Genomic DNA, 26,463 nt, shown 5'->3' on the forward strand with positions numbered 1-26,463 from the left:
AAATGCCGGTTCATAAATGTGTAAAAGCATATGTTCAAAAGTGTTTTGAAATAAATATTTTTAAAATTATGGATTTTTTTTTCTTTTGCTTTTAAAAAAAAAATTTATGGATATTTACTTCTAAACAGTTTTTAAAATTTATTTATTAACGATATGATAAAATTCAGTCTTGTGATAATATATAGAATTTATACATTGACAATATATTAAATATAAACTCATGTAAAGATATATTTTTTTCACTCGAATCGATTAACGATAAATAGAAATTGAAGTCAAAAAATGGAAAATATCTTTTTCTGAAAAAGATATAAATAAGTGTGATATGATATCCATATATATTTCTGTTGATTTTTAAATTTTATTTATTTATTCTTTGGTCCATTAAAAGGGCAAAAGATATCTCAAATTGCGCCAAGACAGCCCACAGAAATTGGGCCTAGTTAGCCCACACAGTGTTCGCGTCGGCAACGATGGATGCAGGCAAGTTTGATCCCCACTTTGTTCGGACTGTAAAGGATGACGTGGCTAAAATGGATTGGTCATTGCTGCGTGGAAGCGCCCAGGAGTTCCGTTTGCGTATATATTTGAACTGGAAGCCCATCTTTTGCGTTCTAAGTCAAAGATATTAATCAGGCATCTTCAAAAAGCTTGCGAACTCACGATCTGGAATTTGAGTCGACTCAGGCGAGTTCTTCTTATCTTTCCCTCTCTCTCTGTTGTCTTCCATTAGATATTAATTCTTGCGATGCTATAAACGATGGCTTGATTTGGGATGTATCTCCATTTGGCATCCGAATAGAATAGATCGATCCGCTGGGTTATTTGAGTTTAGATCTTGTTTCTAAGATTTGATGTTTTTTACATCATTTGATCTGTTGTTTCTTAAACCTTTCAAGTTTAGGGTTTTCGAAATTCTTTGTATATGATCGCTGATTAGGATTCGGTGCATGCGTGAACCTTTCAAATCGAATTAGATTGTAATTTGATTGAATCTTAAATTTCCATGGGAGGAATTCTATGATTTTCTTTTTGGGTGATTCAATTAGCATAATTCAATTGGCTTCGAGTATAAAGATTATTTATTAGTACTAATCAATTACATTATCATATCTTCGATAGGATCGTAAAGATTGGTTTAAAAGATAGCATAATGATTGTTGTTGAAATTTTTTTTTATAATGATGCTTTGTGAATTTTGGGTATTGTAGCGCCCCCTTTAAACTTGTCTACATGCATGCCTGCTGGCTTAATTTTGTTTAAAACTCTTATTTGTTCCTTGCAATTATTGGTAATTTTCTTCAGAAATTGTGTACTACAGCACATTTTGCATGGCAGCCATTTTTCATTAATGTCCTTAAGAAAAATACTTTTCATGTCAATTCGTGATTTGGCAAAGCTGCTGCTGTTTTTTGTATTGGAATTGAAGTTGCGAGCTTTGGTGGTTGTTACAGAAATGGCAACAGGAACAGCTCCACCAAGAGGCAGTGCAGCAGCAGCTGCAAGCATGAGGAGGAGGAGAACCACAAGCGGTGCGGCTTCAGGAGGGGCTGCCGGGACTATGCTTCAATTTTACACAGATGATGCACCAGGGCTCAAAATCTCTCCAAATGTTGTGCTTGTCATGAGCATTGGTTTCATTGCTTTTGTAGCTATTCTTCATGTGATGGGCAAGTTGTATTTTGTTCGTAGGGAGGCTTGAAAAACTAAGTTTCAAACTGCTATTTTCGGTTTTGTTTTGATAGATTCAATTTCTCACTCTTTTCTTTATAATGAAAGTACATTTTAATTTTCATTTTCTAAATATAATTGCTCTGTTGTTCATTATTTTTCAAGATTACGACATTGCAAATTACGTTTAATTTCGTCAGTCCAGAGTAATTTCTTTGGGCTCTACCCCCCTCTAAAATCCCTTTTGCACTCAGAAGGTACATGGGCAAAAACTAAAGATGTTTAGTCCTTGGGGTATCTGATAGATGATGACGGACAAGCCGAGCCAGCAACACTTGATTTGGTTTTTGAGCCAAAAAGGTGTTAATTCAAATTTCTATACATGAATAATCAAATTCTCCCGATGTATACAAAGAACTTTCAGCCCTCTTATATTTACAAGAAAATAAAACAGGACCGCAGTAATCTCTAGTAAGTTTAAACTGGTTTTGTTACAGGATACAAGGATAAACAACAATGAAACATGATATACAGATAACAAGAATGGGGATTTTTAAATTTAAAAAGAGTTCCCATCGTATGACATTAAGACAAGTCAGTGCGCGCTGTCAGATACCCAACCAGAAACCATGCTCTCGTCCACAGGTTTCAGGCCCCCACATGATCTTGCGACAGATTCAAAGAGTTTTTCAATCTCAGGTGCACACCTAATAAATGATCGATTCCAGAAGTTGTATCTTGGATTCTGAAACATAAACATGAGCAACCTCAAGGGGACATTCTGTTTCAGAAAACTCAAAAATAGGATCAGATTGAAAATAATTTTTACCTTTATGAGCTCAATGAAGGTAATGAGCAGACCCCATGGATGAGGTTTGTTAACAATTAGCCGTTCCAACAGAACTCTTGTAATTTGCTCTTGAATAATTTCCTGATGAAAGCAAAGTATATTCTCATAAATCTGAAATGAGCAGCAGAAATGCAACAGATAACCAATGTAATACCATCCAACAGAAATTCTCACCTGATTTGATTCGGCAAATAAGTATAGTAAGATGAAGGAGAAGTAATGTGTATGGTTGTTTGGATATCGCAATTGGTTAGCAATTGCATTAAGAAAAAGGTATCGCCCCTCAGTATCAAGTTCCCCTATTAGACTCTGGAAAATATCCAAGGCAGCACTAACCAAGAACACAGACAATGGAACAGTGTTTCCTGTTGACTGTGCATGAGATCCTCTTGACTGCAGTTGCTGAATGGCCTAAAAGCAATTTGTCACAAGAATTAATTAAACAGTGAAGTTAATTCATGAAATGCAGATGATAAATTTTCAGTAGAAGCCATTCATTCTAAAGGTTTTTTCCATATCCATACAAGGCTTCCATAAAAAAACCCTTACTCTAGTTAAAAAAGGATGAGATCGGAAACCAAATGATACATGCCTAAAGTAGCAAATAAAAAAAGTGCCCATCACACTGAAGAAACATTATAGATAACATACAGAGAAGTAGAATAAACTCTAGAATACCTGCATTCCAACATAAAGCACCAGAGAGTTGATTAATGGTACATTATAATGGGTACCAGCAGATGCTGCCTCGCTTGGTGAAAGGAGCAGTCTTTGTTTCAGTTCAGTAAGAAATGAAGATCCTCCTTGTGGCCTTGTCTGCAGCAAATATTTCAGACGATTTTGAGCAAACAATTTAGGAAGGTATAATAAATGGATCATTTACAAGAATAAAAACATTTGGATGAAAAGTAATAGAGAGAACAGCAATTCTAATATTTGAGGAATGTTAGATAAGAAAAGTAGGTTGGAGTAAATAATAAAGACAACCATCATGAAATTTAGGAATGGGCAAGAAAAAAGCCAATTCATACAGTCCAACACCATGAGATTGAGGTACCTTGAGATACTCATCTACATCGGCCTTCATCTGTTTTGCTTTAAGAGCAGCATCCACCTCAGAGAGGATGCGGGGGGGTTCTCTGATTTCTGGAAGCAAGTCAATCTGCGCACCAAGTGATTATAGAATTAAATTCATAATTAAACAATCCGAAGAAAGATCAAGCTTGATCAATTGACACCTTTAAGTTTGGTGTAGATGGATCTGGCAGCCTCATATTACGTGGAAATGCACTAAGGATAATATTCCGCATCTGTATGCAGCTTGGAGGAATCACATCACAGAAGGTAAAATGATAATCACACAGGAATTCAGGAAAGTCGTGAAGCAGCACTAGCAGCACCCTAAGTGTGCCTTTATACAGACACTGAACCTACACAAACAACACAAGAAAGAATAAGTGGGATATCATAATTTTTTTTTACAAAGGCAACAAATAATGAAATTAGTGTTTAGAAAGAGGCAAACCGGCACTCCAAGCTCAGCATTCCTTAAAAATGGCTCAAGGAACTGAAGCAAGTCCACCAGCAAGCGTTGTATATATGCCCAACCCTTCTGAGCATTTCCAGTGAGCAATTTTGGCATGAAACTCCTGTGACTGACCAGCTCTAGCCATGCAAAGCTACAACAGCACAGTGACAATCAACATAAGCAGAAATAATAGGACTTTTAAGTATCATCTTCCAGAATTGTAAAGGAGCATGACAAAATAATCATGCTGAACAACCAGTTACTGCTTTTCCAATTTCTTCCAACTGGACACAATGTCCTCAAGATAATCTTCATTCAAGTACCCAAACAATTAATAGAAAGCAAGCCCTATGGGATTAGGAACAAGTAACCACAGAAATCCAGGTGATGCAATTTTTGGACATTAGATAGTTTCACTACACTGGATCATACACGAGAAACAAAGCAGTACAAGAAGCACTCATTTAAGTTTGTTACAGAAGCTATTTTATACCTGCAAACCACAGCTACCATATAATTTAACCAAACAGGCCAATTTATTAGAAACCCTAGTATAAGGTAAGCCAACATACTACAGATGCCCAATCAAGAATTAATTCAAGATAATAAGAAACTAAACCAACCCTTCGCAAGGAAAATTTTTGACTCAGACTCAAATTGCATCATAAATGCTGCCTTTTCAAGATGAGACAGCACATTATAAAAGCACATTGATAACTCAACAAACTCACAATTCTTACCTGAAGGCAGGAACTTTAAGGGGCTGCAATGCATGAAATGCATTGGCAAAGGCTATCAAAATCTGCAACAAACACAATGAGAATTAGATATTTAATGGCAATAATGACAACTAAGTATATGCAAATGAACCTACCTGAAAACTTGCACCATCAGTGACAGGGTCCAGGCACCCAAGATCTGACAGCCAGTTGATAAATAATCTGAAATATGGTCTTGGATTAAAAGATGCTTTCTTATCCTCTGCATCTTTTTGAATAAATCTCAGAGTCACGGTCAAAATCTGTTAAGCACCATAAATATCATTAAATTGAAGACAAAATCAAGACATACAAAATTGAAGAGAATATTCACCTTGGACATAAGAAAGAGTTTACTCGATCCCTGTTCCACTGGGCAATACTAAAGAAATTGCCAAAAAATAATTAAGAAAAAGTTAGCAAGGTTTAGATTTAAAATGAGAAGATCATATCAATATAATGTGCAAAAGATATAACAAGACCTTAAGGATTGACAACACAAGTTTTGCATAAATATCAATGGCAAGGAAAGAAAGAGTCTGAGCCTGCTGAGGTGATTGCAATGTGCCAGAACTCATAACCTCAGAAGATAGGCAATGTGAGACAGAAAGTTCCTAACATGAAGGAAAAACAAAAAATGAGTTTGGCCTCCTCAGTTCTCTGGTCAATATATGTAACAAGAAGGGAACAGGGAAGGGGGTGGTGCACAGGGGAAGAGATTCACTGTGATAATGCGAAAAAAGCGTTCTGTCATATCATCCCCTTTGAGCAGTCCATTTTGATGCAATTGCACAATGTAATGATTACAAGGTCCATCATTTGCACCAGGAATCTCACATATCTGGTACCATTCTGCAAACAGCATGGAAACCTACAAGGTTTTCGAGAGAAATTAATGACTAAGAATTTCATAATAGTCCCACTTTCCCTACACATGCAGGAGAAAAAAGGGAGGGCTGGATAGGGTAGACAAAGGACACAAGAAAAAGAAGTGATGGAAAGAGAGAGACAACAGACATAGAGAAGATAAATGATTAGAGTAACAACAATATGAATGCTGCATGCCTGCAGGAAGTACTTGCATTATGAAGCAAAATATAAAAAAAAAATAGGCACATATGCAACAGGAAGCAAGGAGTTGTTTAAAAACTTAAATGAGCCCCATCCTATTAAAAAATCTCAACCTCCATAGAATCAAAGGTGGTGACTACTGTAATTTGGATACACTCTCAGACCATATTAGGGCAATAATAATATGCCTACACCACTCATTGTGGCAGGAGACAGGCCAAAGATTGCTTGCTTTAATTTTGAGATGGTTGCCGTCTCATTGGGGAATACTTTGACAAAAGATACAACAGACTATTACTCTGTGCAGAGAACCCAATTACATGAGCTTTTAATAGGCTTTTTTGTTCATGAACATGACACCACTAGGCTTATCATTTTCTTCAATATACTTAACATCCTCCAAAAATTTCCACTCTCATCAATTCGATACTTTTAACTCCATTAGATTATTAGTGAAATCTATAATATGCACAAAGCATTCTCAGAATTCCTTCTTAGATCTCGAAACAAATTAAAATGAAAAAGGCAGAGAGAAGCAATTTCAGGTCACCTGCTCCTTGAAGCCAGCAGGATCTGGTTCTAGATTCTCCACATTACTATTATCATCCCTATTAGCCGATGTGTGCCCAGGTACCTGCTTCAAGAGAACAATTTCAGGTCAGAAGAAATATTAGTAGACTTAAGAACAATGCAATACCATGGATGAACCATTGACCTTTTTGTCTCTAGATTGCCTAGCCTTATCCTCCTTTCCAGCAGTGGCACTAGATAAAGCAGCCGCACTAGCAGAAGGATTTCTGATCATCTCGATCAACTGTTGCAATGATTCAGGAGATCCAGGTTTTGGCACAACCTGCAAGTTCAGAAAAAATAAGAGAGAATCTAGAAAAAAATGAACAGAAGAAGTGAGGGAGAGAGAGGGAGAGCAAAGAAGAAAAAGAAAGGAAAAAATTAGATAACAAAGAGAAGGATGACAAACCTTAGCCAGCGCATCCACAAGATTATGGAGCTCTGAGATGACTCTGGATTCATCAGTGACCAAAGTTTGAAGAAGGGACATCGCAAATTCCATCGCAGCTTCTGCATATTTAACTTGATTAGCTGAGTTATATTATTTAGAATTTTGTTAAGTAAAAGGAAAATTCCTAATACATACTATTCCTTCCTCCATCAATAAGTTTTGCCATATGAACATTGTACTCCGCAAGGTTCAGCAATTCACTTCGAATAAGGCCAACTGTGATATCTTTGTTGAACTTTCGCTCCTCGTCTGAATATATCACCTGTAAGAGATGCATGGACAATCAACACAGATGGAGAAGACAATTCTAGACATATGCAGAAAGAGAAGAACAAACCAAAAAGAGGTGAAGCAAAAAGCCCAAAAATGCAGAATAGCTTATCTAGCAAACTCACTCAGTCAGAAAACATCACATTACCTATTATGTCCTAACAATTGCTGTTAGATGAAGAGTTTTTTTCATGGAACCAGAAAGAGACTAACAACTTTTATAGCAGTGGTTTTTTTCGCTTTACAAGTAAAACCAGTGACAAGTTTAAAATCCAAAGCAGTGGAGCTAACGGATATCACAACTAACATTAGCAGGTAAAAATGCAACTTGGCTGCTGTTAGACACCAAGGAAAAAAAGCCTCCAAGGTCTAAACATCTTCAAAAGACAAGAATGTGGAATAGAACATACCCAACTAGTAAGCTCCTTAACAGCAAGCTTGCAGACATCACGGACAGCAGCCAGAATAGCAAGATGGGCACTAACATTAAGACTGTTTGATGCATTCTCATATAAGCCCTTGAAAACCTGTATCAACATTGGAAGCAGTCAAGGATGAGAATCATTTCAAAAAAAAAATGCAACAAGCATAAAAAACTTTTGCCCCACAATCATTAGAACACCTTTTGAGCCACAGCCAATGCAGCCTCGTCCCGACTTACACATCTGAGTATGATTTCAGGTACCTCAGAGATCACTCCCTACAAAAATGTCAAGAATTAAATAACAGTTTTTCAAACAATATAACCAAACAAAAATGAGAATTCATTTCAGGAAATAACAACTTGTTTTGACCAACAAATGTAGGTGGCAAGGAAGAACATGAAAGCAGAAGAGACAGATACATGGAGGGAACAAGTTAAAAAATAGGCCATATATGGCACTGATATTTCAATATATATATAGCAGCAGTGCACATAAGCAGAAGAAGATTAAAGCATACCTGAATGTCAACTTCTCTAGAATCGCTTGTCACCGAAGTTTCCAACTGAAAACATTTGACAGAGTCAGAAACATACTGAAAACATTTCAAGCTCAAATAGATAAGAACACAAAATTAAAAGGAATGGGAGCTCTATAGCTGAGGGATCTCCTTCCTATACTTGTGTGGGAAACTATGTTTCGTGTTGTGCGTCAGTGTTCCTTGACAGGAGATCCAAGAATTGCAAAGATACAACCATTAAGATCATTGTAGATAAAAATATGCATCTCCCACAACAATCAAGCACTGGCACCCGAGCATTTGGTTCATTGATTGGTGCATGATCCCCCTGCTTAGAAAGCAGGGTTCGAATCCCCCACCCCAATTAAAAAAAAAAAATCGAGCAGTGAAAAAGGAATACAAATGAAGGAGAAGATTATGAAAAGGCGTCTTGTCCACCATGACATTATGACCCGCTTGTTCTGGTCAGACAACAGAGTCATCCATGCAACTGCCAAATTCTCTCCCACCCCAAAAGATAAAGGAATAAGTAGAGCAAGAAAGAAAGCAGAAACAAAAGGAGTCATATTCAACCTTCTGAGCAACAATCTGATATTTATCCAATGCATCCCTTGTGCTCAGTGAAGTTTCAGAGATGGTACTTCCTAAACGGTCAGTGGCAGCAGGTGAAGGTAATGGTTGTGCTGTAGGTCCCAATTCCTAGCAACAAGTTGGGAGCATGTATTAGTAAAAAGCATGAGTCTCTCTACCAGTACAAAAACTCACCCATATAAAATTTCTTACTTTTACAGCATCAGTAGTATCCACTGAATGTAATTCAGGGGCTGAAATTGTAGAAGAGAAAGAAGCATTGAGAGGATCGTTTTCAGTAGTCTGCTGGGTAAGACCAGCTGCTGAGCCAATATGAATTGAGGAAGCACTGAAACAAAAAGAGTTCAAATAGATCAGCAACAACAAAACCAGAAAAAAAATCATAGAACCCAAAGCAGCATTTAAAATGTAACACCTCAAAAGGGCAGCTGAGGTAGATTCAATTGCCTCAGAAGCAACATCCAATTGTCCCAAGTTTCCTTGGCTGGATGCGTAACCAGGGGTAACTTGCCCTGATGTTGAACCAAATGTGCCAGTGAGACCACCATCACCAGATAAGCTTGAAGGACCAGCAGACATAGAATGTGAGCTCTGACCAGACTGATTTTGCCAAGGAAGCCGAACAAAGTCCTAAAAGATAGAGGGGAGGAGCAACTCTCAGTGCCTTTGTTCTCAAAACTAAGGCAATCCTCATGAAAATGGTTAATCATATGAATACCTCATAAACTCGCTGCTGAGACAGAGACAAGTGACCTGGTTTAGGTCGAAGAGCCTCAGGCACAACACCCATAGAACCTTGTCCATACATGCTTGGATCAAAAAATGAGGGATCCCTATGCTTTCTTCTTAAGGCAAGTTGATTAGCTATTTCTCCATCAATGGTTTGTATTGCCTATATATTAAAGTCAAAGGGAAAAAGAAAGATAAAAGTTAGAACCAGGAAGAATAAACAATAAGTGAAATTCATTCACTATATATCTTTTCCAAAAAACCAGCCACCATGCAGAAGAAAACCTCCATCCATGCAGGCAAAACTCCCATATGAACCAAACATTACAATAGAGAAGGAAGCCTAGAAAACCAAATCTGAATCTAATAGTACAGCATTGAAAGACCATAGCAACTTTAAGTTTTGCATGAGAAGCATTCTTTTCATTGGAGCATTCAGAGTCACTAAAGCTCCCACTTATGAATGTAATCCACAAGATTTATAAAAATAAAACAAAATCAACTTAAAACCAATTCCACCAACAACAGATTGAGCCTATCTGTTCAATGAACATGAGCACAAAACAGATAGATCGATGGCAACAAGCTGACCTTATCAGTAGCAGCCTGTTCAATGACCGCACAGCCAAGATCAAGGTTATCATTAGTAACAAGCTGAACAGCTTGTTCCAGAAGATCACTCGCAACATTCAAACCCTGAAGTGAACTCCTTAGTTGACTTGATATAGAGCCACGTAAGGGTTCCTAGAACACCATAAAGAAAGATTAAAACCATCTATGGAATATAAAAAATGACCCCAAAAAAGCACTACAAATAAAAAACTCAGAAAAAGGGAAAAAGATATAATGAAATGCTTGTTTTGTGACAAAACCTTGCATGTTACGTGAGCTAGACTTCCGGCCAAACTTGCAACCATCAAGTGTGCTGCGTTATAGATCCGTGTCTCATCTGATTCCATAGCATAATCCTACATTGTGTTTGATTAAAATGATATTAAGCTAAGAATAGTGATTGAATGGCTTGTTCAAAACATCGTAATTGTTCCAAGATGATTCCCGAGCATTTTCACATGTACACTGGTAGGAGACAAATCTAAACCAAATAAACAGAAGCTTGACAAAAAGCTATCCAATGATTGTGTGAAGAAACAGAAACTATAAATAGATGAAGTGATGAAAAGCAACACTAGAAAACATAAAAGTAGTAACAGACAATTTTTGAAAACGAGCCAAAAACAGTGGAGCTATTATGGAGACAAAACAATCGGAAAGTCATCTTATTGCCCTAACAAAATGAATTGAATCAAGTTGAAGTGCCAAAAAAAAAGCATCAAACATGGGCATTAATTCAAGAAACACAACAATAATAAAGAAGGAAAGATCAATTTGCAAAAGTATTGCTATCAACCAAGTACTTGGATCTAATGCTTTATTGAGTTGACTTTACAGACCTTTAAAACAAGCTCCTTTGTTGTCTGAGTTGCAATAGAAACACTGCGCTGAACAATACCAGCCACAATCTCCTTGATGGCTCTGTCCATTGCAATTGGAACCACCCTGCAACACATGTTCTTTGGAGTTCATCGCCAAGACCAAGCAATGTATACAACAAGCAGGAAAGAATTAATATGGAAATGGCATCAAACCTCTGAAAATGCAAGTGCAAGCCCAAAGCACTGAGCTTCTGATTGATAATAACATGAGTTCCAATGTTAGGTATTGCCGCAGAAAGCTACAAAGAAGACAAGAAGCAACAATTGAAATAAACAAAAAGTTAATAATTCTTAGATCATTGAAGGATGAGTTAAAAAAAAAAAAAAAAGACAACCTGATTAACAGAAAAAGGTGACTGTGATGGAGTGGCTTGAAATAGCCCTTGTGCAGAAGGAAGCTGATCAGACAAGCCTAAAGCTGCTAGTTTCTCATCCTCCATCAATGCACCAGAAGAAAGACGCAAGGGACCAGCATACTAAAACAACTCAAAGAAAAAACACATTAACACACATGTAATAACTGCTGAGAGCGGTGATAAAGTACTGAAGAAACAAACCTGAGATAATAAATGTGTGTGGCCACCAGAATTAGGTGGACTAGCAACCTCAAGAGGTAGTTCAACATGATTAAGTGGAGAAATTATTCCTGATTTAACTTCGGCAACCATCTGGGGCTGGCAAGCTCCAACATCTTTATTGGAAAAATCAGGATTCCCCTCAATTTCTCTTTTGCGATCCTTGAGAAGAGAAGTAGGTGTTATGTCCTTCATATCCACACCAAGGTTCTTGAATAGTACCTAAATCACCAATAAAACACAGTAGGCAGATAAATTAATAGATTACCAAGCTTCTGTGAGTTAAGCTACAATAATGAGGGAAAAAAGACCTTGTCTTCATATGCGTGCTTAAAACAAATGTCAATACCTCTATGTCAAACTTGAGGTTCATTTTCAAGTTTGGCATTGAATAAATCTCAGCCAGTAACGCCAGAATGCCCATGGTCCAGGGATTAGGGGGTTGATATGCCAGACTGCTTTGACATGGCTCAAGAATCTGCAAAAGGTAACAGATTTTTGGAAATTCACAACTTAAGTTCAGAACAAGAAACTAAGTTAATCATAAAAATAATCATACCTTTGAAGTAAATGGAATAACTGCAATCATCAAACCCTTCTCATATGCCTGGAAAGAGCACAAAATAAGAACAAAAACAAAAAGGATAAATTCAAAAAAGTCAGACCATGAAAATATACTGGATAGTCCTCGATGAACATATGAATGACTGAACCTTATGGCATAAAACCAACTAAAATAAACTTAAGAAACAAGTACCTCTATAATCAGAGATTTGGGATCTATTTCACGGGCCCTCAAAACTTGATTCCGGCCAATAGTTAACTTCCCAAGCCAACTACCCAAATTTTTTAGCAATGACCGCTCCTCAGAGCTTGATTTTATAAGCTCTGATCCCAACAAAACCTAACAACATAAATGGAATAATAAATATTTTTTCTGCTATTTGGTCAAATATATCTCAATGCATGCTAAATTACTTAAAAGACAGAAACCTTGCAGTTCTCATATGTAGCTTGGACAATCTCCTTATTCAAAGCCTTTGAATTAACTTTGTCAAGAAACTTCAAATACAAATCATGAAAGTTTGGTTCAATGCTTGCTCTGCAATAAATTAGCAGAACATGATTAAGTTAATTCAATTGTACAAAGAAACAGGCACACCATGCAGAAAGACGCATGAGTGGACATATGTAAGTGAAGAGTATCAAAGTTTGACCTTTTCATAACCATATATTCTGCAAACCAGGGATAGTACTGCTCTTTCAAAATTTCATTGAACTCTTTCCCTTTAGCTTCAATATTGGCAGCAGAAATATTATTAATTATGAATGATATCTTGTCTTGAATCTCTGATGCTGGAGCCTGTAAATAGAATCCAGATTAAGAGAAGGATTAAGTTTGCAGCACTAAACCATACAACAGCAAAAACAAAGAGATTCAAATTCTGATTGACAATTACAAGTACAACCACCAAAGCAAAATGGACATTTTCCAAAAAGCAAAAACATCCCCACAATCATAATTGGGTTGATTAATGTTTTGATAAAAGGGAACCCGAAACTAGAACAGACTAGGGGATTTACACTATCCTGGAGTTTTTTAATGGAGGGAAGAGGGTATGAAGGTGAACTGAACCCCTCCAAATCCCTCATATTATCCCACTGTAAATGCCCTCCGCTCAAAAGTATTGGAGAGTCAAATATTCCACTTTAAAGATTTTAGCTTGTGATCCCTTTTTTATCCCTCAAAAACGATTTTAGTGATGACTTTAAACCAGGGTAAAATGATAACATAACATATCATAAACTCACTGCTCTACCCTCTCCAGTCCCAAATAAGGTAGAGGAGAGAAGTGACTCTCCTACTTTCCACCAATTTGCTCATGCTCTCTTTCACCTTCAAACTTGTAAGCCTGAGCAGGTAGAAGCATACCAATGGTCCAAAACCTCACAATTCATATAACCATGCCAAATTGAACCTAAACAGTTAACTTGAATGTTTTTAGCATCTTCATCGTAGTCTATTGTAAATCCTTTTCTCTCAAATCAGTACAGCCCAAGACCAAAGTTACCTACGGTTAGATAGCTACCATCATCAATCAATATAAACTTTTATTCTATCCAAGCTGTTCATTGCAGAAGCATAAAACAAAAACTATGATATACATGCTGATTAAACACTTCCATTAACAATTTGAATGGAAGAAAGATCAAGGTTCATTAAATACCTCAATGGGAGTCTCTCTTCTCTCAGCAGCGGCCACTAGTGTTTCAATGTTTAAAGCAGAGCCAAATCCTGTATTGAAATTTAAAAAAAAAAAAAAGATTGGTGTGTAAGCAAGTCCAGATGTAAACGTTTTATGGGAGACTCCAAATGAAACATCCCAATGCAAACTAAATAGAACAAAATAAAGCCATTAAGCTATGGAAAATTATTACTAGTAGAAGTAACTCCTCGAGAAGGACGAACAAAACCAGGGGAAGCAGACAGCATAGACGAACCACTGACTGCATTCTGCAGCTGCAATTTTGGTAATAATATTAGTTCTAGAGAACAAATTCCACATGCATCACAAACAAGAAGTCACCAGGCATACTTTATGAATGCTAGAAGCATCACTCAAGGAAGCAACTGAAGGCTGCCCTACAGAAGATAGAAGTGGTTTCACATCATTAGATGATGTCGCAGGGAGTTTATTACGGTCATCAAGAGAACTATCATGCCTCTGAAGCTTAAGCGGAGAAGAAAGCTGTGACCCAGGCTGAGCAATGGTAGAGCTATTTAACTGCAATGGTGACAATTTTAGAATAAAAAGATAAAAAAAAAAATCATATTGCATAGATCAAATAAAAACCTATATAACAAAAATCCAGGATAATTCTCTTAACTGGAAAATCCAAGCATAATGGTGATCATATTATCAGCATGGTACAGATTATTTATCATTTTTTTACTTCTCCAGCCAAAGAGATTGTACTTTTTCCCTTTTTTTTAGTTTGCAGCATGCAATCAAAAGCATGTCCTTTACGTTTTGAGATTTATAGCATGGATCTAAAGAGAATGATCTCCAGTGCCAGCTACATAGAGTAAAGAATCAACTTGTTCAAAACTCAATTCCTGTACAATGATACCATCTTAAGATCATGTCATTGTCATAATATTCTACTGAAAACTCTTAGATGCAAACCAAATTGCTTATCATTCATAGGCAGCAAAACATCATAATATTTATTTTGTGACACTGTTATTTATAAATTTAAATTTTATTACATGAAACAAAAAAAAACACCATGGTTTTACCTCCCCGTTTCCTGAGGTCACCTGAGAGGAAACTTGGTGTTGAACAGAGGGGTTGTTGCTCCCATCTGATTCCAAGTGCCCTGACGAAATCCTGGCAAGAGCTCGTTCAATGAAAGCAACAAGCTCTGAATGAGTGGCACGCAGGTGAGATATCTGTAAAATATGGTTGCAATACTGCGGCCACTCAATCAGGCGATCCACAAACTGCTCCAAAGCCTTGGTTCCAAACAAAAACATCTGTACATGCAAATGGGCCATCAGCCATTCGTTAACACCACCAATTAGAGAATTCCTTTACACCTTTGTGGGTAACAACCAATGAAGAGAAAGAAGAAAAGACTATTGCTAAGAAATAACACTAACTTTTGAATCTGCAGGTTTACGCAATGCATCTAGAACACCACGCAAGGCAATTCCAAGGGTGAGGTGAGTTACAAGCTGCTGCTTGATAACAGAGCCTGAAATATGTGCAAAGGCACAACATAAGTTCAAAGAGAAAGTGGGTATATATTGCTGGTGCTTGATAAAAGAGTCTGAAAATTATCCAGAGCCATAAAATAACAAAAAATATGCATATGTCTGTCAGAAAACTAAGTAGTAAGTTGAAGAAAATAAAACCACTAATACTGTATAGACTAGACAACTCAAGTTCTACCTCAATAGCAAACACGACCATCAAGTTAAACACAGAACCTTTGAATCAGAATGTGCCAATCAATTGGATTCTTGGTATTCCATATGCTACACATGCTCTTAACAGATTGATCTTTGATGGAGTACTTAGATAAGGACTTCACAAAGTATACCCCTAAGAAAGAAAAAAGTGATGGTAGAATTTGAACACTACAACTGCCATGACTTAACCAGTTACCAAATCTTATACATATGTAATAAAGATCTACAGCAATTATTGACTAGGACACCGATTGGTATATTAGAATTATATTTTATAATAACTCACCAAAGAGAACTGCAGCGATTTTGAGCTGTCTTTCAGGATACTTGGGGAAAAATCGGTATTCTTCAAACAGATTTGCAATCATGCACTCAAATATCGACTGTTCCCTGTCAATATTAAACATCCCATCATATCATCATCTCTTAGACACGAAATTTCTTGTAAGAGTTAAGTTTTCAAATGATGACAAAAGTAACAGCAGATATAGAATGTGGAACAAAAAGATACAAGATCCTTCCTCACTTGACCAAAAACAAAAATCAACTCAATGCATGGCAATTGAAACAATTAGATAACCTATTAAAAGACCTACAGACAAGAATGTACTATCAAAGCTAAGAAAATATCTCAAAAAATGAATGCAAAATCTGCGAATGGTACTGAAGCAACAACATGCCTTTTCACAGAAGATTCCTTGAACCGTGCAAGCATTTGAACCATTGAATCAATGGTCAACTGACCAGAAAACATTTGATGAAAGTAAGAGTTTGCTTCTGCCTCGATATCATCTCCATATCCGTCAGAGGTTGAGGAATCTGTGGTCCCACCATTTTGCAGCTTTGGATTAGAATCCATAATCATTGCATGCAACCTTTCCATTTCCTCGAGAAGCTGAGTAGAGGCTATCATCCCAGTATTAGCTTTAAGGACCTGAATAGGAGACACAAAGGGAAAGCAATTAGTGTACAGATAAAAACATGTTAAATAGGAATCATAAGAATAACCTAGTAGAAATAATACCTTGAAAAAGGTAGAACTAGCTTCCAAATAAAGATTTAAAACAGCAGTAGTATGATGGAAAGGTTTGGCAGAAAACTCTTGTGATCCACCGAATTGTATCTCCTTCAGGAACTTTAGGCACTCCTGAAAATCGCACCATGCATGTCAACCCAAACATTCTGATAACTAATAGCTCAGAAATCATACAGGCACCAGAGGCATGGGTGTGGAGGACTCGATATTACCTCAAAAAAAACATCTTTATATGTATTCAGGTTACCACCCAACCAATTCTCAAGATCTAGAACCTCTTTCTGAGAAGCAAGGACTGCTAATCTGATGCCAGAAGGAAAAGGTATCATCTCCAACACCGATGATAGAATCTGCAAAAGTAGATAGGAAACATGATAAGATACAAGAGAGTTTACCAAAGATAGAACACAGAATGTAACACACAAACTAAAATCCTGAAGCAATCTTCTAAGCAATAAATTATGAAATCAATATTGAAGATAACTTAAACACACACAGAGAGAGAGAGAGAGAGAGAGGAGGAGGAACATGACATAATCAGCAATATGATGCAGCAGAAACGTTCTCTCACAGCGTGATGCAGTAGAAAAGGAACATCAATGAAAATCCAAATTTACCTTTAACTCTTGACAAATTTCCAGAATTCTAATCATGCTGTCTGGCTCAGTGTTGTGTACTTCTACAAATCCACGCAAGACAAGATTAGGGTTCACGTGCCAAAGTTGAAGTATCACACCCGCACCCAGGGCATTTTTAATGATCATTGGAAAAACTGTGTAAGTCACATCATGCTGGAGGAGATTATAAGCCGTCTGCAAGTATAGATGCAAAATTTATCAACCCAAAAACAAAGATGCAAATAAGAAAGATTGCACAGCATTACCACATATGTGATATTGTAGATATGTACATTAATATGTGCCATCCCAAGAAGCAGGACTTCGGGGCAGTGTTTTAAAGGATAATCAAGCATTGATCGAACAAAGCTTGTATGACCCCTTTCAGCTAGTTGACACAGTATATCTAAGAGGTCAAGACACAACCAGGCATGATTTGCATTTCCAAGGTGAAGCTTATGGCCATGCACGGCATCCATATAGGCCTGCAAGATTGAACAGTATTCTTACAGCAAATATGGTGACGAGAAGAAGAAAAGGTAAGACCACATTTGCATTGAGCTCTTACCAGCTGCCTCAAAGAATGGGCAAAGGTAAATACTTCTGGCAGTGCTGATACAGCATATTTTAGAAAAGATAGCTGACCTTCAATATTCTTCCATACAGACCCACAAATGGCATGGAGAGGAAAGGGTTCCTGCACAACTCAATTCCACAGATTAATTAAACAAATGAAAAATAATGATTAAAAAAACTAAAACAATACAACAAGCATGCAACTTGACACATGCCAAAATAAAAACAATAATACCTGGGATGCATGTCGATATACAGACATGAAAAAGGAGAATGCCGCCTCATTAGGAATGTAGAACCCCTCATGATCCAGGTTTTCAATAACTCGAATCCAGTTGGTACCGGGAGCCTGAATTCAGATGCATTTCAAAAGTATAGAAATATGTTTCTTCTAAAAACAGTAATTAGCAAATTGGAAGAAAATAGAATTACAGAAAGCAAACAATGCATAACTCACAAGTTGCTTTATAGTTTTTATAAGAACATCAATGTTCCAGGAGCACAATGGAGGCAACTCAGATGAAGTGCTGCAACCTAGGGCCAGGCAAAATGTAGAAAATGCCGTTGGGTTATCCTCAAGCCCAACATAGGTGTGGGCAATTGTGCCCAGTATTCTAGATATGGTCATCTCTGTCAGAGGTAAGCAAAGAGATAAAATATCTTTACAGCGTGCAGCATCAACAGTGCAACCATAACCTAGTTCCTTAATTATATCTCCCATGCTCATCTCCTTCTCCATTTCTGCTAAAAGAGCATCAAAATCATTTTCTCCAGATTCATTGAAGAAATCCATATTCCTGCAGCAGAAAAGAAAAGGAACAAAAGAGCAAGCATTTAAGTTGATGGTTTATCACAACATACTGGAGAAATAATAAACAGAACAACATGACTAGAAAGCTCGTATGATTAACTGCTGGTTTGGAGGAGAAGAGAGAAAGGAAATGGCTATGCAAAAATCAGTACCTTAAGAAATTAGCCCCACGCAATTCATCTGAAAGTATTGGAGTTAAAACAAACTGCGCGACATCTTTCGCTTGCACTAAAGATAACATCTGCATAAAGGAATCTACATGCTTGGAAAGGGCGTCAGAGCTCTGGAGGAACATAACAATATTCTGAATTTGCTCGGAAGAATCGAAAGAAGCCGAATTAGCATGCAATTCCTCAATCTGAGCCATACAGAAATTCTTCCCTAAATAAATGCAAAAGCTTTACTTTCATCATTCTGATCAACAGTGTCAAAGAACCTAACTAATCAAGAGAACATCCTTTCAACAACCAATGCCCATTCAAACAATGCAACTTACCGCACATTCTTGTGTCAGGATTTTCAGAATCAGACAAAGCAAGACCAATGCCAATTTTTTCAGACACAGATAACTGCATAGTTTTTGAGAAATTCAGCAGGAATTCCTCACTGATATCTGTACTTCTTAGTGACTGACAGAAGACAGTACAAAAATTTGGCTTGTCCATGGTATGTCTAAAAATTGCTGCTACAACTTGGTCAGATTGCAAGTTCTTTGCATCCGTCTTGTGAGAATTCAAGCAATCCAAGCAGGTTTGCAACACCAGAATGCTTCCCTCGATCCCATATTCAATGAACTGCCCACAATAAACAGACCATATCAGTATGTCATTAAGAAAATTGCATAAAATAGGAAAGAATCAAACAAAAGACCCCATCCCAACCCACTGGACACCACTACCAGGACATCATTCTCACACCTCACAAAGTTTATAAATCTTGACAAATTCACTCTTCATTACTATATATGCTGCAACATTAACACAACTGGAACCCAGCTTACTTGACTTGAAAAGAATAACAATAGCATTTCCTAGCTCATGGACTTTTAAATCTAATTGTATTTGGGAAAATAAAAGTAGCACCAGCAATGTGATACTGTAATTGATTAAATTTTATTAGCTACAAATTATATTAACAACGTTTCTACGGTTTTTTAAAAAGGAAAAATCAACAGAAATGCTCGCATTTGAGTAATCTTAATTTTCAACCTTCCAGTATCTTAGTCTCCGTTTCCATTTGTATATATATTCTTCCTATGGATATGACGGCATCGAGCTAGCTAATTGTATACGAAAAATAAGTACAACGCGATCAAGAAATAAGTTACAACGAGAACAAAACCCAATCTAATTGTATAAATACACATCAAATCCAACGTTAACTTTTACCTAATTTTAGGGTTTTTTGAGCGATTAGACAAATCTTGAGAAATGCAATAAAAAATAATACCGAAATGGCGTGTGTGAGTACGGAAACGTTGAAAGATAAAGAAAGAACCTGAAAGAGCTCTCGAGAAATGGAGTCAGCGTTGGCTTCGGTCAGGGACTGGAGTAGGAACCGAACGTGAGTCGACAGTGTCGAGGAAAGCTCGAGCATGGTGAAGGCAGATGGATCGCGAGGGTTTTCGGTGGAAAGCGCCAGTTGAGATAAATAAGAGATATTAATAGATAGAAAGAGAGAGATTAGGGTGATGCGGTGGGGAGAGGGGGCCTTTGAAGAATGGGGGAGACTGAAAGAGAACCGTCGAGAAAAGTGAGAGTCGAACGTCTGAAAGTGTTTATGTTAAGGGCAAAGACAAACGCTATCCGTCTGAGTGACATGCGGGTCATGCTCTATATAAAGGTGTCGTCTCATGTTTGGCTGCAAGATAATGGAATAGTCCTCCATTATTCCTAATCTCTTTACAAAATCGTGAGTAGTTCGTAAAATTATTTTTTTTAAGAATAATTATTTAAAAAGAGATAAAATAGCCATTATGGAAAATAAATAACCATTATAAATCTCCTTTTAAAATTATAATTAGTTCATGAAATGATTATTTTTTAAAATAATTATTTCATAAGAGGTCAAAATAATTATTACGTAAAAAAAAATAACCATTACATGTATCTTTTAATAATGACTGATTCGATTGTGTAAAAATATATTAAAAAAGTTATTAAGTAAAATTGTTCTTAATCAATTTTAAAATTGCTTTCTTACATAACACAAAACCTACCCATTTTTCATATCTTCTTTCTTTTTATACGCATCTGTGTCTTTTTATCCTTTTTAAATTTCCTATAATGATAGACTAACTTTTTATAATAATTGATTAATTAAAAATTAAAATAATTTTAAGACGTATAAAAATTGAATGTTGAAAGCTTTTAATCTTTTTTAAAAATCATAGTTATTTCATGAAATAATTATTTTAGAAGACATAAAATAGTCATTATTCAAAAGATAATAACTATTACTGATCCCTTTCGACATGATAATGGCTATTTTAATTGTGCAGGAATATATTAAAAAAATATTAAATAAAATTATTTTTATCAATTTTAAAAATTACTTTCTTATGTAACACAAAACTTATTCATTTTTCATATTCTCTTTCTCTCTACTCATTTGTCTCTCTTATTCTCTATCTAAATTTCCTATGCTATAGAAGAATGGTGGATTAACTCTTTTTTTTTAATAATTGGTTAGTTAAAAATTAAAATAATTTTAAGACATATAAGAATTGAACAATGAAAGCTCCTAATTAGTAGGTTAAGAATAAAAAATAATATTAACATAATTTAATCATTAAAGTCAATGTTAATCATGATCATCATATACGTATCTCAGAGTTTTAATTAAATTATTTTTGTTTAATGATGGTTTTCAATGTCATATTCAAGAGTGAAAGGGTAGATGAATATTCAAGTTTAATTCATTAAAAAATCAAATTAGCAATTAGATTTAGAAATGTGTTCGCAAATGTAAAATTTGCTTATTAATTATAAAAGAAAAATACTCTTATTTTTAAAATTTGATCAAAATTACACAAAAATTTATTATTTTTTAAAATAAACATTCAACCTCGATATTTAAATAGTGTTAATGTTAAGTATAAAATATGTAAAATACCCTTTTTCATTGTTTTTTTCTCTCATATTGATAAGTAACTTTAAAGAGCATCAGATTGATGCTCCCTGATAGCACTAGGGCTCCCAAAAGAGCATCGAAGCTCTCAAAGGAGTGCTTTATTAAGAGTCAGATCAGGGCATTTTTTTTAAATTAATAAAAAAAATCAATAAAATTATAGAATGGTAATTTTTAAAATTAATAAATAGTATAATTATCTTTTTAATATTTTTACGTCATTATTTACTATGACATGTCAATATGTTATTTAATGCCATATGATATATAATGATAAATAATATTTTAAATAAATCAATTATTAATCATAAAATTTTATTTAATTTAAAGTAAAAATGTTAAGATTTATTTGGTTCAAAATAAAAGTACAAATGTTTGTTTGAATACAATAAAGGTATAAAGATTTGTTAAAATTTTTTAAAATAATTTTAAAACTTTTTTAGATAAAATGTCTTAATTACAAAGATTTCTAAATAAATAAGTATGTTACAAATTGTGCACGTGGTAACTTATATATATATTTTAAAAACAAAACATCGAGATATGTACCTAACTGAATTTTGAAGAAAACAATCAAGTGTTAAATAAGAAACATTAAACAAATCATATAACGAAATATTCAATTAAAATGTATTAAAATTATGATAATTTGATTTTATAATTTATGAATTTCAAAAAAGAAATTTATTGTCGAGAAAAAAAGATTGGGACTATAAAGAACATAAATGTAGATTATTACTATAAATAACAATCATATTGACATCAACAAAACAATAAAAACATTATATTATTAAGATAAGTCAGTGTAATATAATTTATTTATATGAACTCAAAACTCACATGATAAAAAACAGCTAATTTATTTTTAAAAATATATAAAATTATTGTATTGAGTAACAAAATTATAAGCTTTTACATATATTATAACTAAATGTGAAATTAATATGATTAAACTTTTCATTTTATCTAAATATATAGGCTTTCCGATTTAGGAGACAACATCACAATTCACAACAACATTTAAAACAAAAATAAAAAATAAAAGAATATTGTAAAAAAAAAGAAAAAAAAGAAAGAGGGTGGAGTGTTAAGAAAAAGTGAAATTGGGCATTAGAAGAAATAAACAAACGAAGGGGAGCATTGAGCAAAGTAAAAATAAGGGGCATCGATAGGATCCATCCAAGCGGGTTATTCTGACCCGGAAAAACTACCGGATCCAGCCTCTAACAAAACTTCCCCATGAGGATGGCCCCTGAGACGGTAAAACACAATCACCACCCCATGGCAACGGTCTCTGAATCACCAGAAGATAGCCCAAATCCAAAATCACCGGCGCCAACGCCGCTGCCTCCGCCGAGCGATTATCCTTCTAAAAGTGAATCGAAAGTGCTAGAACAAGCCACTCCATGGATCGATTACGCAGTGGAGCAAGCTCTTTTGTATCAAAAGATCATCGAACAGAACATTAACGCCACAATCGAAGCTTCTAGATCTCGACTCTCAGAATTTGGCTCCACTTCCGCTGCACATTTTAATCAAACCATTGTTCGCTTCTCAAAATCCTTTATTTTGTTAATTTTTAAGCTGAGAATTAGGAGAAATGGCAGTTTATGTGATTTTTTTGTAATTGATAGGATTCACTTGAGGATGTCAAGTCCCAGCTTGCTGTTTACGAGAACATGATGTTTGGCAAAGTTAAAGGTCTGTTGCATTAATCCTTTCGCATTCTGTTTGTATCTGACAGACTATTGGTTTTTAGTTTTGAAGGTTTTGAGGTTTGACATTTTTTGCTGTAGAGGGGATTAAAATTGCAGCTTCGCATCCAATGATCACGGGTGGTATTGCTGTTGGCTTGGGAGTTCTGGTACTGAAAAGTATGGTTCTGTTACATTTGTAGGCTGTTTCTGTGTTCCTTGTTTGTATTTGCAGCAATGGCATCAATTATATCCATCTCTGTCTCTTTATGTTATATGTCGAAAATGCTGCAACTATGTACACGCAAATGTACAAACATAACTTGTTATTCATTGAAACTAGCTCTTTCTAACAATGTAGAGGTGCTGCTTTCTCATAACCAACTTTAATGATAACCATTAAAGTTGTTGCTTAGATAACTAGCAGGTTTAGGATTCCTAGCCTCGCAAGTCTTAGATATGCATATATCCTTAAGTGACTTATTAAGCAATTCTCTTCACCTACTTAAGTTGCTTTAATCTGGATTTAGAATTTAAACTTAATTGTTCTTGTTTCATTTACTTGCAATGCACAGGGCCAAGGCGTTTCCTATATTACAATACTTTGCGTCTTTTTGTGAGTGAAGAGGTGAGTCAATATTGTTTGTCTGCATTCGTCCTGCTTTATGGTGCCCCCTATCTGTCCTTGCAATGTGCTTTCTGTTGGTGTATTTGTTTAGCTTATGGATTTGTATACTCAATTTGGATTTAAGAAGCGGACATAAATGATATTCAATCTGCATGCAAAGATTTTATCTTATTTATGATTACCCAGGGCATTGCTTTGTGTAATTCTGTATACAGTCCTTTTTCACATACCAGCAACGGCATCCTCAGTTTGTTGCTTAAGCTGAGAGTTGGAATCTCTTACCTACTCATGGTTGTTGCAAACTTCTCATAGGAAAAGTATAAACAAATGACTATTATAAATTTGCGGAATCCGTTACCTACTCATGATTGTTGCTAACTTCTCATAGCAAAAGTATAAACAAATGGCTACTATAAATTTGCATTGAGTATCTGAAAGAAGTATTTAAGTTTGCAACAGTAGAAGGATGTTCAATATGAATTGTCAAGGGACAGTTGGAATTGCCTATTGTATTAATGTTGGAGCAGCTTTTCCAGCTTCTAGTAATTCCATGGCATATTGTTTGAATGTCTCCCTCAACAATTGGATTTTGTTCTGTTTGTGGGATTTTCTATTTCTTTTTTGCACATCTTGGTCCATGCAGTGATATTTTTATCAGTTTTAACTGTTTATGAGTCAATTGCTCACGGAGCATCTTTCTGAATTTTATCAGATTTTTTTTTTAAAAAAAAAGTTTTATCAGATTGTAGTGGGGGGGCCCATCAAGCAATCAAGCATCTTCCCGGTATAAAACATTATCAATTACTTCCTACTATTTGTTGTTGCAGTCCTGGCTTTCCAAAGCTGACATTAGAGTAAAGGAGCTGAGACAGTCAATTGACCGCCTTAAGGCTGAAAGTGTGAAGCTGGAGGTACACTTTGTGTAGTGGATATCTAATAGATGGCAACTGTTGACAAGTATTCTTTCATCATGTGCTTGTGTCATTTCATGCATCAATTATCTTGGACATCTGTGTGTGTATAGTGTGTGTTTTCTACATGTGTGTTTGTCAATGAAATAGAACCTTTTCCCTTGGAGTTTCAGCTGATCTAGGATACTTTTGCATTAAACTCATAACTTTTTTTCTTTATTTAATAATAATATAAAGGACAAAATGGAATGCTATCTGAACTTGCTGTAATTAATAAATGAAACCAGAGAATTCACTGTTTCCATATATATGCTTGAGCTGTTTTAAATAGTGTTGTATGTGTTGAAGAAAAATTGGTTAATCCCCTGGAATGGAGAAACATTTTAATCGCAAAACTGATTTTCCAAATAGCTTTCATCCAACAAAGTGTTCATGTACTGATGTCTATAGCTGTGAATAGCTTCTTTTTCTCAATAGAGTTCCTGGAATTACATTCACATCTAGTTCCTATTCTTTCATAGGTACAAACTTGAAAAAATGTTAACATATTATAAAGTATCCTTAGAAACTTTGTGTACTACACAGGAATTATAAGTTAATCATTGCCTTAGATCAACTTAATGCTTTAGTTAAGCATTTTGTGCAATATAATTGATAATGTACTATTGATGTTTCCAGCGGAGTGCATCAGTAGCCGAAGAAGATTTGATCCGTGGCAGGAAGAAACTCAGGTTGTGACTTCAAATGAAATGCAGTGGAATATTCACTTCTGCTTCTTGAGGCTGATTTTTCCCATTGGGGCATATTCAATTTTGTTTCAGGCACGCAGGCAAGCAGATTCAAAGTGTGATTCACTCAGCTTATAAGATTGAAAGACAAGCAGCAGGTATTCAAGTACTTTCTCTCTTAATTAGGTGCATTGAACATTTCAGCATTTATGTGGCTGAGAAAACACACCCATATTCTCTGTTGCATCAGGCTTGAAGGATATCCTTGGAGAACTTCCAAGTAGAGAAGCATCTCGATTTAGATCACAGGTAAGTTTTCTGAATATTAGCATGCAGGCTTTGTGTCTCAAAATATATATTGCTAGTGCTATAATGAAATTGCAATGTTCCTTTATTCCCATTCCTGTGATTGCATAAACCGTAATCATGGATGACTGTGCAGTTTTCCTTGGGAAATTATTGCTTAGATGGAATCATTAATTTGGCAGGTTTCCAACCTTGCTTCTGAGGCAAAGCGAGAGCGGAATGCTTTGGCAAAGGAGGTTTCAAAAATCAGTAATTATGGAATTGCAGTTTGAGGATTCTCTTGTCTTCACTCTATTGTTGCATGTGCTTGAATTCACAGGTCACGGTTTTCATCACTAACACATAAGATGTTGTGGTAGATTACTTTGTCATTACATTTGAATTTTACTTTCGAGCCTGATGCATGCAAATGTGATGTTTGCACGTCAGGGAACATGTATAAGTAAACAATATTAAAAAAATCCTACATGAATTTCAGTTTTACAATTTTAAGGCCTTGTTTTCTGAATTTTCTGCTTCTCAAGGTTGATTTCAATGCCTCTAGTTTAGCCA

At 35.6% G+C, this 26,463-nt stretch overlaps 3 protein-coding genes across 3 annotated transcripts; 2 read left to right on the forward strand and 1 right to left on the reverse strand.

Moving 5' to 3' along the window:
- Positions 1,455-1,835, forward strand: LOC18614384 (protein transport protein Sec61 subunit beta). The gene has a single exon (XM_018125140.1). It carries the CDS (start codon positions 1,457-1,459, stop codon positions 1,700-1,702), a length of 246 nt encoding a protein of 81 aa, XP_017980629.1. The 5' UTR covers positions 1,455-1,456; the 3' UTR covers positions 1,703-1,835.
- On the reverse strand, positions 2,016-20,298 carry LOC18614385 (CCR4-NOT transcription complex subunit 1). The gene is made up of 51 exons (XM_007052123.2): positions 20,013-20,298; positions 19,012-19,309; positions 18,668-18,896; positions 18,162-18,501; positions 17,940-18,053; positions 17,697-17,825; positions 17,422-17,613; positions 17,129-17,323; positions 16,724-16,861; positions 16,500-16,622; positions 16,156-16,409; positions 15,762-15,865; positions 15,164-15,258; positions 14,801-15,037; positions 14,097-14,285; positions 13,939-14,020; positions 13,728-13,795; positions 12,717-12,862; positions 12,493-12,601; positions 12,257-12,403; positions 12,059-12,106; positions 11,849-11,977; positions 11,482-11,721; positions 11,260-11,400; positions 11,078-11,163; positions 10,883-10,988; positions 10,304-10,399; positions 10,023-10,175; positions 9,421-9,594; positions 9,118-9,332; positions 8,895-9,030; positions 8,685-8,810; positions 8,112-8,156; positions 7,792-7,869; positions 7,580-7,696; positions 7,035-7,161; positions 6,858-6,958; positions 6,594-6,731; positions 6,429-6,512; positions 5,532-5,678; positions 5,290-5,421; positions 5,142-5,189; positions 4,924-5,070; positions 4,790-4,851; positions 4,047-4,200; positions 3,760-3,951; positions 3,579-3,683; positions 3,200-3,337; positions 2,696-2,932; positions 2,501-2,602; positions 2,016-2,416 (listed from the first exon to the last, which is right to left on the reverse strand). Exons 1-51 carry the CDS (start codon positions 20,109-20,111, stop codon positions 2,267-2,269), a joined length of 7,242 nt encoding a protein of 2,413 aa, XP_007052185.2. The 5' UTR covers positions 20,112-20,298; the 3' UTR covers positions 2,016-2,266.
- Positions 22,766-26,419, forward strand: LOC18614386. Its single transcript, XM_007052126.2, has 9 exons — positions 22,766-23,189; positions 23,279-23,345; positions 23,441-23,518; positions 23,914-23,966; positions 24,794-24,877; positions 25,556-25,608; positions 25,699-25,763; positions 25,856-25,914; positions 26,094-26,419. The coding sequence occupies exons 1-9, from the start codon at positions 22,884-22,886 to the stop codon at positions 26,181-26,183; spliced, it is 855 nt and encodes a 284-aa protein (XP_007052188.2). The 5' UTR covers positions 22,766-22,883; the 3' UTR covers positions 26,184-26,419.

Source organism: Theobroma cacao, chromosome 1, assembly GCF_000208745.1.
Source record: "Theobroma cacao cultivar B97-61/B2 chromosome 1, Criollo_cocoa_genome_V2, whole genome shotgun sequence".
NCBI classification, from domain to species: domain Eukaryota; kingdom Viridiplantae; phylum Streptophyta; class Magnoliopsida; order Malvales; family Malvaceae; genus Theobroma; species Theobroma cacao.